At 39.5% G+C, this 13951-nt stretch overlaps 1 protein-coding gene across 1 annotated transcript; it reads left to right on the top strand.

Moving 5' to 3' along the window:
• Positions 1 to 848: 848 nt before the first annotated feature.
• Positions 849 to 12559, top strand: crx (cone-rod homeobox). Its single transcript, XM_088320829.1, has 3 exons — positions 849 to 1222; positions 7543 to 7694; positions 10133 to 12559. The coding sequence occupies exons 1-3, from the start codon at positions 1126 to 1128 to the stop codon at positions 10769 to 10771; spliced, it is 888 nt and encodes a 295-aa protein (XP_088176955.1). The 5' UTR covers positions 849 to 1125; the 3' UTR covers positions 10772 to 12559.
• Positions 12560 to 13951: the final 1392 nt, after the last annotated feature.

Here is a 13951-nt window from a genome sequence, read left to right on the forward strand (position 1 = left end):
CCCGCCTGTCCCATTTTTGCTCCTGTTTGTCTCCCCAGCTACGACCCGTTTTGATCCCGACCACATCGGCTCTCCAGTACTGACTTACGACTCGTTTCTGACCCGACCACGTTTTTGCTCCCCCGTCACGGCTATCGATCTCTTTTTCCGTTCCTGACACTGCCATCGCGCGCGACGGAAGATCCTCTTCCGTATTCGGATCACAATCCGATTGCGAGAGCGACTTGCTTCCCGCGTCCAGCAAGTATCGGATCATATCCTCTTTCTTTCAATAAAATTGTGAGAAAACGTTACGCGATTGATTCTACCCTATGTGCTGGTCTTGACATAAAAGCCTTACAAAAAATTTGATTCGAAATGGCACAAATATTTCGATAGTAGTAGGTCGCTACTATCCATAGTTAAGGACATATGGAAACCTCAAATGTGTCCAAGACTTTTGGATCACCCTGTTCTGCTACATATAGTAAGTAATACTGAATTAACTGCAGTTAAGTGGGGGAAGAACTGCAAGACGCAAACCTATTTTTTATGTTGTTAATTTGATGAATATAATAAACTTGTTAACATAAATGATCTTTGTTTTTATTCTACATAGTCTGTCTCGCTGTAAGGAGATACCGCGTTGTGTTTGTAAGGTTTATAATCGTTTAACAAGGTATATTGTAGATATTAATATGGGCAGTGGGCTGAGCTTGACAGGTATACGGTCCCAACATCTTTATTTTCTTTCATTTGATTTATTCTGAATCCAGCGCGCATCTAACGTCTTGCAACTGCGCATGCGTGGGTGCAGTGGGCGTGACTACGTCCCAAAATCGATTTGCGTCCTCTAATTAGCAGCGGCGTGCAGGGGAACGTCCTCACTCCAGCATCTTCCTCTTCTCTCATCAACAAGAGTTACAATCATGCTAGAAATTCAACTTTTATGAACTCGTATTTTTTTCACGCTCCAAACTCAACTTTTATAAAGTCTGTTTTTTTTTGATGCGCAGATTTGGAATCAAGGCAGTCGAATAACTCGGCGCTTCAGTTGAGTTGCCTCGCTTTTTGTGTTGCGTCCATTATATCTTGAGTTTTAAGAGTGCGTCCTTTTAGATTTTGATTTAAAAGTCAGCAGTCAAGATGATGTCCTACATAAAACAACCTCATTACACCATGAACGGCTTAAATTTGCCCGGCCCGGGGATGGATGTGCTTCATACGACCGTCGCTTATCCCTGTAAGTATAAACACGCACACCCCCAAAAAGGGGATAAAATAGCATGTTTTTCTATCATTTTGATCGTTAATATAAACGTAAAAATGAACTACTGTTCCAAAATACCTTTTGATTGTCTTGGATTTCGTTGATTTAATACATATTGTTAATGAGAAACATGTCATTTTGGTTATTATTATCATTTGTAGTATTATAGGAATGCGTGTATTTCGTTTTCATGTTTTCCTGTTTATTCCAAATGACGCTGCAAAATCACCCAAAAGGAGAGAAAGGGGGGATAGAATAGCGTTTTTTTGACAGTGATTGTAACGTTAAAAATAACCATTACTCGCCAGATAGTTTAATATTTACAACAACAGAACTATTGGAAAAATTGACTTCGATTACGTTATCCTATAAGTGTTCTAAACTAAGATACTTTTGTCAGCGGGAATGTGTTTTGCGGAGGACAAACGTCAGTTTATATATTAATATGAGTGCGTGTAATTCGTTCCATTTGTTCCGTTTATCCAAAATCACCAGAAAATAACTGAAAATGGAAAGAAAGAGTACCCCTACCGTACAATAGCATGTTTTTTCCCATCATTTTTAATTGAATTCACTTGTCTTTATTGTCATTGGCATCAACGTTATGAAACATTGTATGCAACGAGATTGGACATGTCACTCCAGGGTAAACAGGGGCTTTAAATAGATAAGAGACTATCAGGGCAATTGGCAGAAAACGTATTTACAAGGTAGTGCCGAGAGACTGGCCTAAGTCATTATAATAATTCAATGTTCGTTAATAAAAGTATAATAGTGCATCGTAACGATAGTGCAATGAAAAGCAGTGCAACCAAATTTAGCAGCTTAAACAAACAAAAAATAAATAAATAAATAAATAAATAGGTCTCAATATGCATATATTCACACTTTCGAGCAATAGCATTTAGCAGCAACAAAAAAAGAAAAAGAAAAAAAAAGTCGCAAATTCGTTTTCACCGTTTTGTGCGCTCGTTTAGGGTGGTGGTTGTGATTGTGATTGTAACGTAAAAATAACCAACTGTTGCCAAATACTGTTGAATATTTAGAGCTGCAGAATTACTAGAATAAATGACTTGGATTAAGTTAACGAAAATTGCATTGCCAGGGAGAAGGTGTTCGTGGAGGACAAACACGTCTTTTTAGCTATTATCGATCGACATGTCTTTTTGCTGAATATCAAATGCAAGGTTACAATGAGTTTAAAATCATTAACTTTGATGGAAAATTGAGGAAAAACAAGCTAGAACGTATCTTGGTAGCGTCCCCTTGACAATCCAAAGACTTTTTACATCAAATCATGTCATCAAATACAAAAAGTTATTATATGTAATATGTATCACATGTTGTTATCCCATTTTAATCATAAACACATTTTAAAAAACATGAGAAAATAAATGTAGTATTTACTGTATATTTTCTTCATCACTTCGTTTGATTCAACACAAGCACGCAAAATTAGACTAAACCATTTTAACAGATGGATATACGTGTGTTTTTATTATTATTATTTGTTTTATTTTCATTAACGTTTTCTCTCCCTTCACCTTGCCATCTTCTCTTTATTTTGGATCGCGTCCCAATTTTGTTTTCAATTGGTATCAGAAGAGCCAAATACTATTTCTAGCAGTAGGACTATGTTATAGTGCGTATTTACGTTCTATTTTTTCAGGTTTATACAAAATTACTAGGAAATCACTTAAATGGGAAAAAAGGAAATACAACAGCATGTTTTTTCATCATTTTGATTGTAAACGTAAAAATAACCAACTGTTCCCACATAGATTCAGATTCAGAATATTTATTGTCATTGTCAAAAAGGCCAACGAAACTTCGTTTGGAGCATCTATTTATCCGTTAATTAAAACAAAATCAGAAAATCCACGGAAAAAAATATTCAGGATAAATATCAATAATACCCCAAACCCCTTAATAACCCAATGTATTCGTTAAAAGTGTGGACATGGTATACCATCAAATCTTAACAGCAGCACAAGTCAATGTTGAAGTGCAACAGTGTCCAAAATATTGTTTGATAATTACAGCAGTAGAATAATTATTATTGACTTAGATAACATTGTCGTATATTTATTTTTAGAATTAAAACAGTGTTGTCAGAGAGAAGGTCTGGTTTGGAGGACAAACGTATCATTTTAGTTAAGTAGTAAATATAATTTTTATGACATTTGTTCAGATATAATTGAATTAGTGTGCAAAAACAACAATAATGATATAAATATTTAGTAAACATACACACACACACACACACACACACACATACACACACACACATATATATATATATATATATATATATATATATATATATATATATATATATATATATATATATATATATATATATTATTTTTTTTGTTGTTGTTGTTGCTGCTAAATGTTATCACACTTATTTTATTGCACTTAGGCCAGTCTCCAAGTACTATGTTGTAAATATTTTGGACCATTTATCCTGACAGTCTTTTATTTTATTTCATTTTCAAAGTCTATAATACGTGTTTATCCTGGAGTACCATCCACGCCTAAGGTTGTTGCATACAATGTTTTACTACGTTGTTATCAATGACCATAAAAACAACTCAACTTCATTAATCCTACTCAAGTATTATTATTTATATGGAATGGCGTGTATGTTTTTCCGTTTTTTTTTCCACGTTTTTCCAAATTACGCTGCAAAATCACCTGCATGTGTATCTATTTAAAATGATTAAACAATTAGATTATTGTTGAATTGGAACAGGAGGAGGACCCAGATGCGTGACGTTTCTCACACAAGCTTTATTTTACGGGAAATGGGGCAGTCATGCATGTTGACCTAAACGCCAGTGATTCGGCGATCTTTGGGCGGAGGACGTAAGGCAGCAGTCTGGCATGGAATGACAGAAAGCCAGAGGCCGACAAGATCGATACCAATTGCACGAGCAGATATGGGATAGATGGGGTCGATACTAGACAGGACGGAACAAACAGGATTGATATCAGGCACTGGAGACTGGAGTCCGATAACAAGCAGGACGAGATAGACGGAAATGATACCAGACACTGGAGATCGAAATTAAACCGGACAAAATAGCCGGGAACAAAACTGGAGATCAATATTAAACGGGACAAAATAGACGGGAACGATAGCGGAGAGGAAACACAAGCAGGAAACCGGACAACCGGAGTAAAAACCCACGTCTTGCGGGTGCAGACGTTCGTTGACGGACTGACAAAGGGTGAGTGAGAGCACTGAGATTAAATAGGAGGGAAGCAATCATTCAGCCGGCGCCAAATGGGTGGGGCCAAATGGGCACCATGGGCAACCGTGACAATTATATTAAAATCCTAGATAGCCTAATTACATGGGAGAGAGGATGCTTTGCTTTATTTTTTCCGTGACGTGTAACAATTTAGACCGGGGGTCAGGAACAAGTGGGTCTGGAGTAGCATGTGGCTCTTTGTCGCTCCCTAGCGGATACCTGGCCGATTTACAAGCATGTTTGATAATGGAAAATGATATGGTTTCTGTAGGAATACAAACAAGAAACATGCTTAACGTTTTCCAATAATTATGGATATATTTACACATAGTATGTTTCCTTCCTTATAACACTAATGGAAAGCTTTTAATTTTTTGTGGTTTCCAAAAGGTTTTGCTTTTGTTTTGGTCTAATATCACTCTTTTACCATTTTGGGTTGCCCTCGCATGCTTTCGACGGACATACGGGCTCTTTAAAAGGACAAAAGCAGATTTTTCCAATCATAAATATGTTAAATTGAGGTTTTTTATTTTAATTTAATTCGCCCCTGCAGTCACCTTTTTCGGAACTGTTCAGTTAAATGTCGCTGAGCAGTAGAGGCAATAAAAATAATTCCTCTCGTGTTCCTCACTTAACTTGTTCCGAAACAAACACTGTGAGGCGTTTGGCCCCCCACAGGACAAATAATTTTCACATTAACTGCGCAAACTAAAGTCGAACCAGTCAAGTTTTTTTCCTCCTCTCGGGGGGAAAACTGACACCACAAACTTGAATATTTCAGTATAATGAGCAAATAGTCGCCAAACGCTCCCTGCAGCAAAGTCAAGATCACTGCAGGAGATTCCCAACTGCCTGTTTGTTGTCACACCGACCTGCTTAAGGAAAACCGTATGAGGTACAGTGGTATTTTACGAGCTAAGCCAGTTGTCGGCAACCTCCGGGCCGCGGGCCGTTTGATACCGGGCCAGATTACAACACTGAGAGCGCTGAATCCTGACCACTAGACCAGGGTGTCCAACTCATCTTCACTGAGGACCATATCAGCGTCATTGCTGTCCTGAAAGGGCCTGAGGTAGCTTAGAAATATTTATAGAGATAATTGGTATGTATTATAAAAGTAACTACTCCTTTACGTAAAGTAACTCTGGATGTAATAACTATTCAAGTCCCTACTATCCCTACACATATAAGTCATGTTGTAAACTAAATATCACGGTTCACTGATCCCTTCACTGCCAGGGTTGTTGCAGAACTACTTTCTGTGGTGCGTCTTGGGCAAGTGCAGCCTCGTAGCGACGATCCCTCTCCGAAACGATTTTTGGGTAGGGGTTCGCTCCCTCACATGAAACAAATAGTACTAACAAAATAAAATAAAAATTATTGGATATTTATTTATCAATTCCATTTACTGGCATTAGCATGAATATATTGGCTTGTAGTAGCGCTGAGCCATTACTTCCTGTGTAATATTGTTGACAAGCATTGTGGAAAACAAAGTTTTCAGTTAAATATAGTCTTTTGACCTATTTATTTTCATTCTTTTATTTTATGCTCTGCCACATAAACGTATGGCAGGCCACTTTCTGCCCGCGAACCATATGTCTGTCACAGATGCACTTACTTGTCTATCAGGATTGTAGATGATAAGGGAAAAGGCATTTGATTATATCTCATCATCACATTATTTTACTCACGGTTTTATAACGGTGTCACGGAGCATTATGGGAAATAGTTCCGCCAGATCAATGATGTGCAACATCATACCATGAGTGAAAATAGTGTGATGATGGGATAAAATTGAATACCTTTTCCTGTGTCATCTAGATCTTTAGTGGTCTAGTTGTCAGTATCTGGCGTGCCATTTTTGCACCAACTGGGTACAGAACAACACACCTGTCTCCAATCTCTCCACACCTGGTTGTGATTACCCCACCCTTTATAAGGACTTGTTGGAAAACATACTGGGTCGTGTCAGAATCCATAACGCCGTCACACAGGTTCCCAGTTCCATCCTGGTTTGCGAGGTTTGCTTTTTTGTTTCTAGTTTGGACAGTTTTGTTGTCTCATGACTTATTTTGTTTGGACAATTTTACATATTACTTAGGTTTTTAATTGACTATGTTTTGTGTATTGTTACCCAATGCATCATTTATCGCGGCCTGTTCATCCTGTGGCCCCTCCTCAAGATTTCTTATTTTCCTCATGTTAAACCTTTTGAGTTTTTCATTGCCCGCATGTTGATTTTAGATCAGGGGATGGTGTAAATGTGGGATGTGCAATCCTTTGACACATTTTCTGATTAAGGCCTGTACAAATAAATGTAACTTGACTTGGTTTTTATTAAATGTCATTCTTTTTTTAGCACTCCAACCTCTACTCATGCTTCCTTGCATTTGGGTCCTAAGTTGTAATTGTAACACTAGTGATAACCTAGTGGTTTAAGGTTAATCATCATTATTATTGTTATTATTCTTGTCATCATCATTGTTATTATTATTGTTATTATTTCAATTATTATTATTAACAATTTATTATTGGACCGGCCTGCAAGAATATAGTCAGACATAAAACTGGTCTTTGGTACAGAAAAGGTTTTACCGTTTAAAAAAAAAACTACACATTTTTGGCAATTTAAAAAGCTAAAAAATCTTGACTCGAGACTAGTAATTTAGTCTACCGCTGCTTTATTTTGAAACAAGACTAAGTCTTTGCACTAATACGATCCCAAAACTGTATGTAACCTTCTACATGCCCACATTTCTTGTGTAAATATTGTGTAAATTATAACTTTTATCAATTTTGTTCCTTTATCTTCTTTGTTTTCTTTTATCCTCACTGTGAAATGTGAAACTGGAGTGCCACGTCCAATTTCGTTGTCACAATATGTTCAACCCATTTTGTAACAATGACAATAAAGATATATTTTATTCTTCTATTCTGTTCTATTCTATTGTGAATGAATAAACTGCTCCACCTATCGCATTAGGTTGGCATGTCGGGAGTGTGCTTAACTTTAACAATTATTTCCATTTACAGCTACGCCCAGAAAACAACGAAGAGAAAGGACCACTTTCACGAGAACACAACTGGATATCCTGGAGGCTCTCTTTTCCAAAACTCGCTACCCGGATATTTTCATGAGAGAGGAGGTGGCGCTCAAGATCAACCTGCCTGAGTCTCGTGTGCAGGTAAAAGGAGAAAAGGGGGATTTTAACATAGATTGAACTTAAAGAGAGTTAAAAGTTACACATTTTCTCTATTAGGTATGTGTTAACAATGCCCAACTGAGTTCAAAGAGCCCATATCCTTTATTTCCCACTGAACCTTTGTGCTTTTTCTTACTTTTGGCAAAGCTGTTCGGGGGGGAACACATTGGGTAGGAGGAATGTGGGGTAGAGGAGAGTGAATTTCATATTTCACAACAACGATTAATTGGTCACCTATAATGCTTAAAGCAGAATAGAAAAATATAATAGAATTTATTGTCATTATAACATGTAAAATGTGCGATAGAATTGACATTCGTTCCTGGTACCGTGACTAAAAACAGTGTGATAATTTACTGCTTTTTCAAATGTCATCCGTATAACTGGTAGTGCAGTCAGGAATATGGTCCCTCACAGCCGTGGCCCAGGACCGATTCCCATTGCATCCAACCCCAAAGTTTGGGCTAAGAAAAAGTGAAACCAAATTTTCCAAAGTGCTAATCTCTAGGCCCATCCCAGCTATGATTTTAGAATGTGGGAGGAAACCAAAGTGCCAGAAGGCATGGGGAAAACATGCAAACTCAACCCAGGGAGGCCAGTAGCTGGAATTGAATCTGGGACCTCTGAATATTGAGACATACTTGCTAATAGTGACACACTCTGGTCATTATCTTAACGTTTAACCCAAGTCGTCGAATCGATCCACCAAGTACTGTAGTTTCTGAACCGTAAGGCACACCTGATTATAGAAATAGGCTTTGGTGATATATTTTCATACATAGGGCGCACCAGACTATAAGGCACATGTAATTTAAACCACAGTCAGAGCTAATGTGGCATGAAAAACAAATGAATACATTAAAATTAAAATGATGTATTTTTTATAGAACATAGATTGGCTTTATGACATCGGGTTCACCACTAAAATAAATTCATTCATTAGGAAATCGTTACTGTGCTGTCCTCACTCCGAATTATCCCCTTTTTCGCTAGCTAGACAGCTAGTGAACGACACCCCGAATAAGCAGACCTTTTTTCTTTAGATGCTGACAATGCCCTCAACCATTACTCTTAAAGGGTCGCCGTAGAATTAGAAACAAAGTACAAATTTTCATTGGCTTTCTAGCTATGCAGATACAGTATATTCTAAGCTAAGCCAAGACATGCTAACAGCAATTCAAACAAGAGTTACCGTGAACAAAAATCTTCATTCAAGTAATCACAATACGTTTGATACTTATGGGTGGTTATTGTCCAAAGCAACAACAAAAGAGGATTTGCAATGAGCATTTGAAAGTTGGCATCTGAGCTACCATCGAAGTTTATATATATATATATATATATATATATATATATATATATATATATATATCCAGGGTTGGGTAGGGTTACTTTAACTCGATTACTTTCAATTACTTTAGGATTTTTCCAATACCAAATATGCTCATAAAAGACAAAAGAAATTAAATATGAATAAAATTATGACTCACAACACGTGGTAAGCTTTCTCTCCTGGCTTTGATCTCTTTGATCTCCGGCAAAACTAACATAAAATGCGACAGAAACAAAATGAAAATAAATCCAAACAGCTTGCCAACATCATTTTTGACGTTCCATGTATTCCGTTACTCCCCACGCCTGCACAGTTTCTAGCAGTATCACTATTCATTTTCAACTGTATCCACTGTATTCTCGGGTATATGAGCCGCACTTTCAAATATCTGGCCAATTTAGTTTTTTTTTGTCTGCCTTGTTGTCTGGAAACACGGTAATTAAAAATACAAACTCACCGAATGATGTGGTCTCGGTGTCGTAATCTTCCACGGCTATGAGGGAGCAAAATCCTAACCACTGTACTACCAGTTGTATGGATTGCATTTGAAAAAGTTAATAAATGTTACCTCATTATCGTACTATTCTTAGTCAGAGACGAATGTTAATTTTGTCGTGCATCCATACATCTTCAAATTCTGTTGCCAAACGTTTTCAATGGCGACAAGTTTGTTTAACGTCTTTGACGTAGTGGGCTGCAGTTGACTATTCTCCACACTGATTGGCTATAAGAGCAGAAATGTGGTCGGATAGATCCTTTGCTGTAGCTCCCACGGGCGGGGATCCTCGTTTTCTACGTGACACTTGCAACTGCCCAACCGACAACTGCACATGGCCAATGGAATTGCACTGATTTGAATTTAAACTCACCGTCTCAAACTCCTGTAACGGTAGCAATGGCAGTTCAAAACCATTATAAGCGAAAAAATAATGGAAATTATCTTTCTTCCTCTGCGTCATGGTACCAAATAATGCCCTATAGCCCGGTACTGGTCCGTTCACCCGGTGGTTGCCTACCCCTGATTTCATTCAAAAGTCATAAGAGAGAAAAGTTTCTTTTATAATGAGGCCTTCTTGTATATGTTCAGGTGTGGTTCAAGAACCGGCGGGCTAAGTGCCGTCAGCAGCAGCAGCAGAGTACTGGCCAGTCCAAGCCCCGTCCTCCAAAGAAGAAGTCCTCCCCAGTACAGGAGGCCACCGCCCCGGAACCCATTCCAAACCCGCCCGGTTCCTTCAGCCCCTCATCAGCGCAGTCGGGCGTTGGCCTGGTGCAGAGTTCTGGGGCTGGAAACACGGCTGTTTCCATCTGGAGCCCGGCTATTTCCCCTCTCCCGGACCCCCTGGCCTCCTCAACAGCCCCTTGTATGCAGAGGCCCTCACCTTACCCTATGAGCTACGGCCAACCGTCGGCCTACGCACAAGGCTACGCTAGCACCACCTCTTACTTTACAGGCCTGGACTGCAGTGCCTACCTGTCCCCCATGCACTCGCAGCTGTCCGGCACAGGGGGCGCTCTCAGCCCCATCACGGTGCCCTCCATGGGGGGCTCCTTGAGCCAGTCGCCCGCCTCGCTGTCTTCCCAGGGATACAGCACTGCCTCATCCCTCGGCTTCACCTCAGTGGACTGCCTGGACTACAAAGACCAGCAGGCCTGGAAACTAGGATTCACTACGATGGACTGTCTAGACCATAAGGACCAAAACTCCTGGAAGTTCCAGGTCCTTTAGAAAGTTATTGTGAGGCTTGTGAGGGGGAGGGTTGAAGCAAAGGATGAATTTGATTTTCAAGTTAGACTTGTAGGAATCAGGCACACGCATTAGAGGTAAGATCGGGTATTAAAAACCCAGCCTGACTCAACCCAGGTCTACAGGTATTAAAGCAAGACCTAGCCCGAGCCCGACCAATTGACTTCATTTGAACGACCTAGCCCAGAGCATACACAAAGTGTAATTTTATTTATGAGGACTTGGGAGGAAGAGCTGATTTATGATGACTTTTGTAACCAAAATCTTAGTTAAACAAGACTGTATAAACATTTACATATTTTCATATTTCTGTATCTGCAGAAGTGATACCAACCAACAATTTTCCAAATTGACAGATTCGTCAGGAATTGACAGGAAACTTTTAAGGGCGACTGTCATTTTAAAAGGTTGAAAATTGGGCCATAAACCATAGCAGCAGTATGTCCTTAAGAATCTAGCACTGCGCTTAAAGAGAGAAAAAGGCAGAAGGACAAAGGCGAACAATGACGGGTGGATAATGATAATAAAAAGAATGGCAGCGCGAGAAGTTATTGATTGACATTTGAGGCCTGACCCGGCCTCGGGTCAGGCTCGGGCTTGGGTTTAAGATCTTAATTCTGACACACGTAAACATTTTTGGGTGGGATCGCAGTAGTAAACAAAAACAAATTATGTTTTTTAAAACGGTTGTATTGTTATGTATATATTTTTTCTCAATACTATTATGTCTACATTGAAAGGAGCTAGCTGAAGTGGCTCGGGCATCTAGTCTGGGTGCATCCTGAACAATTCCCTTAAGAGGGGATCCCGGGCATGTCCCACGGGCAGGGGGGTCCTGGGTTTGACCCAGGACAAGCTGCAGAGACTGTATCTCTAGACTGGATTGGAAAGGCCTTGGGATCTCGTTGCTGGATTAAGTGGTTGGGGGTATGGATGTCTTCCCTGGACTTCCCTGCTGAGGTTGCTGACCCCATGACTCAAACTCTATAGGCTATCAACACTAGCACTTCTATTCATTCATGGCCAGCTCAACAAAATTAGAATACAGTTTGACGCATAAATCCGTCAATGGCATCGAATGTTCTCAACTCCATGACGGGCTAAGAGTCGAGTTAGAGTGGATGACGGGACTTGAGGGGTGGTACTGAAGCACAACTCAGGTCAACATACCTTTTGGAAATCATTTAATTTCATATTTTATTTAATCAAGAGATCTAAAAGCCTTTCTGTTTGTTGGAAGCCTGCAAACCAAAACACACTTAGCTCACTCTTATAGTATGCTGGGGAGAGCTGCAGGCATCTTAACCTTCAACCACTTGTGGTTTCCTCCTTTATATCGTTTTGCGGCATCCAGCACCAAATGTCTTTTGGATGTTGGGCTACATCTAGTCCGGTCTTTTTCAGACCCAATTAAGTCCAAAAAATAGACGTCTACAATTGGGTTGTCTCTAGCCGATCCAATGTGGACCAAATTTAGTCTTTGTCGTGTTTACCTCGTCTATTGTGGTCCAAATTTAGCCCCCCCGCAAAGTCTTCTTTTCAACGTCTCGAGAACGACGGGATTTTATTTTGCAACCGAATAAAGACATCTTTTAGGCGTCTCTTTAACATCTTTTCAACCAGTTTTTGCTGGACGAGTATCATTTTGAGCGTTCGTGTTCTGTTGTACAGAGAGAAATTTTAGTGTTGTCATCCAGATTTGTTCAAAAGGGATGACTTATTAGGACTTTCTGTTTTTAGTGGTGTGTCACATTAAAGTGTTTTACTGGCTTTTTGGTATCCTATCATCATTCTCCGAGGACGGACATTCAGCAATTGACGTAGTTTGTTCCAGTTAGTTAGAGGTCAGTACGAACACACTGTGTTCCGATCAGATCTGGACCGTCGTGTTCGTCATTTCCTCAGTCTGTCTTGGTTATTTTAGTTGAGCTGGTTCTGGAAACGTCCACAATCCTCTTAGCCTTCCTTCAGCAAAGCCCTAAGTGAATTAGTTGGGATTATGGCCCTCAACTTCTCTTTTTGTCTCCTTCCTTTAGCTATCTTTTATATTTAACATTTTACACATCAAGTTGACAGCGGATGAAAAATGATGAATTACAATGGAAGTCTATTTTAGAAACATTATAGGTACAAGGGCCAATTTCACAATTCTTTCAATCATTAGAATAAAATATTATCGATAACAACGTCGTGAACATGGTTTGCAACGAGACTGGACATGGCACTCGAGTTAAATCAGTTAAAATCTGTGTAATATGATTAAGCTTTCATATCCCAGTCCAGTGGTTTTCAAACAGTGGGGCGAGCCCCCCTTAATCGAGGAACTTACTTTCTCAGAATAAATTGCAATCGTACCTCCCCTACACTATTGAGTATGTAGTGTGGACACAAAGTGTAGCAGACCCTCAAGTGACACGGTGAAAAAATATCTAGCACGGATACAGGGACAGGCGAAGAGAGTCGGGGCGAAGAGAAAAATGAACGTCTCCTCCAAAAAGCTATGACGAGGAAGTTCACCTCACTGCGACCACTTCACTTCTATGTTAAAAATGTTGGCAGCGGACAGCACGAAGCCAAATCAAGCTGTCCCTTAAAGACACTTGATTAGTTTTTCAGGGAACTGTGTCAAAAGACGCACAGTTGGAATAGATGGAGGTAACGTGTCACCCATAATAATAAACAATTGTTGTTTTGTTCCCACCAATATTATGTGATCAATTGAAAAAAAAACAAGATCAATAATGGACGGTGGGTGGGTGGCTTAGGTGATTGCCAGAGCATTTCTTCTTACGAGAGTGGGCTTGACAGAAAGTTATTGAGAAGCACTGTCCTAGTCAAAAGTCTCACTGGAGCATTTTGCATCAGCAACAAGCTTTTGAAGCCAGACATTGGGAGACCAATGTCAAAATAATCGAGGTGAAAGGTAACAAACGCATTAATTTGAATCTTAGTCTAAGATTGGGACAGAATCGGGCGAACAGTGTTGGCGCTAGCACGTTATTCCTCGAAAAGCAGTTACTTTTCTCGCAAGCTAATACTGTAACGCATTATCAATAACATTTCATGACTCTAATGTCGTTACTATTTGTCGCGTTAGTGCATTATTCCATTTCTTATTTAATGCAGGTCATAAATTACACTGAACTCTGATGGCTGAATACT

This window comes from Urocampus carinirostris, chromosome 17, assembly GCF_059441175.1.
Source record: "Urocampus carinirostris isolate Australia breed hairy pipefish chromosome 17, RoL_Ucar_1.0, whole genome shotgun sequence".
NCBI lineage: Eukaryota > Metazoa > Chordata > Actinopteri > Syngnathiformes > Syngnathidae > Urocampus > Urocampus carinirostris.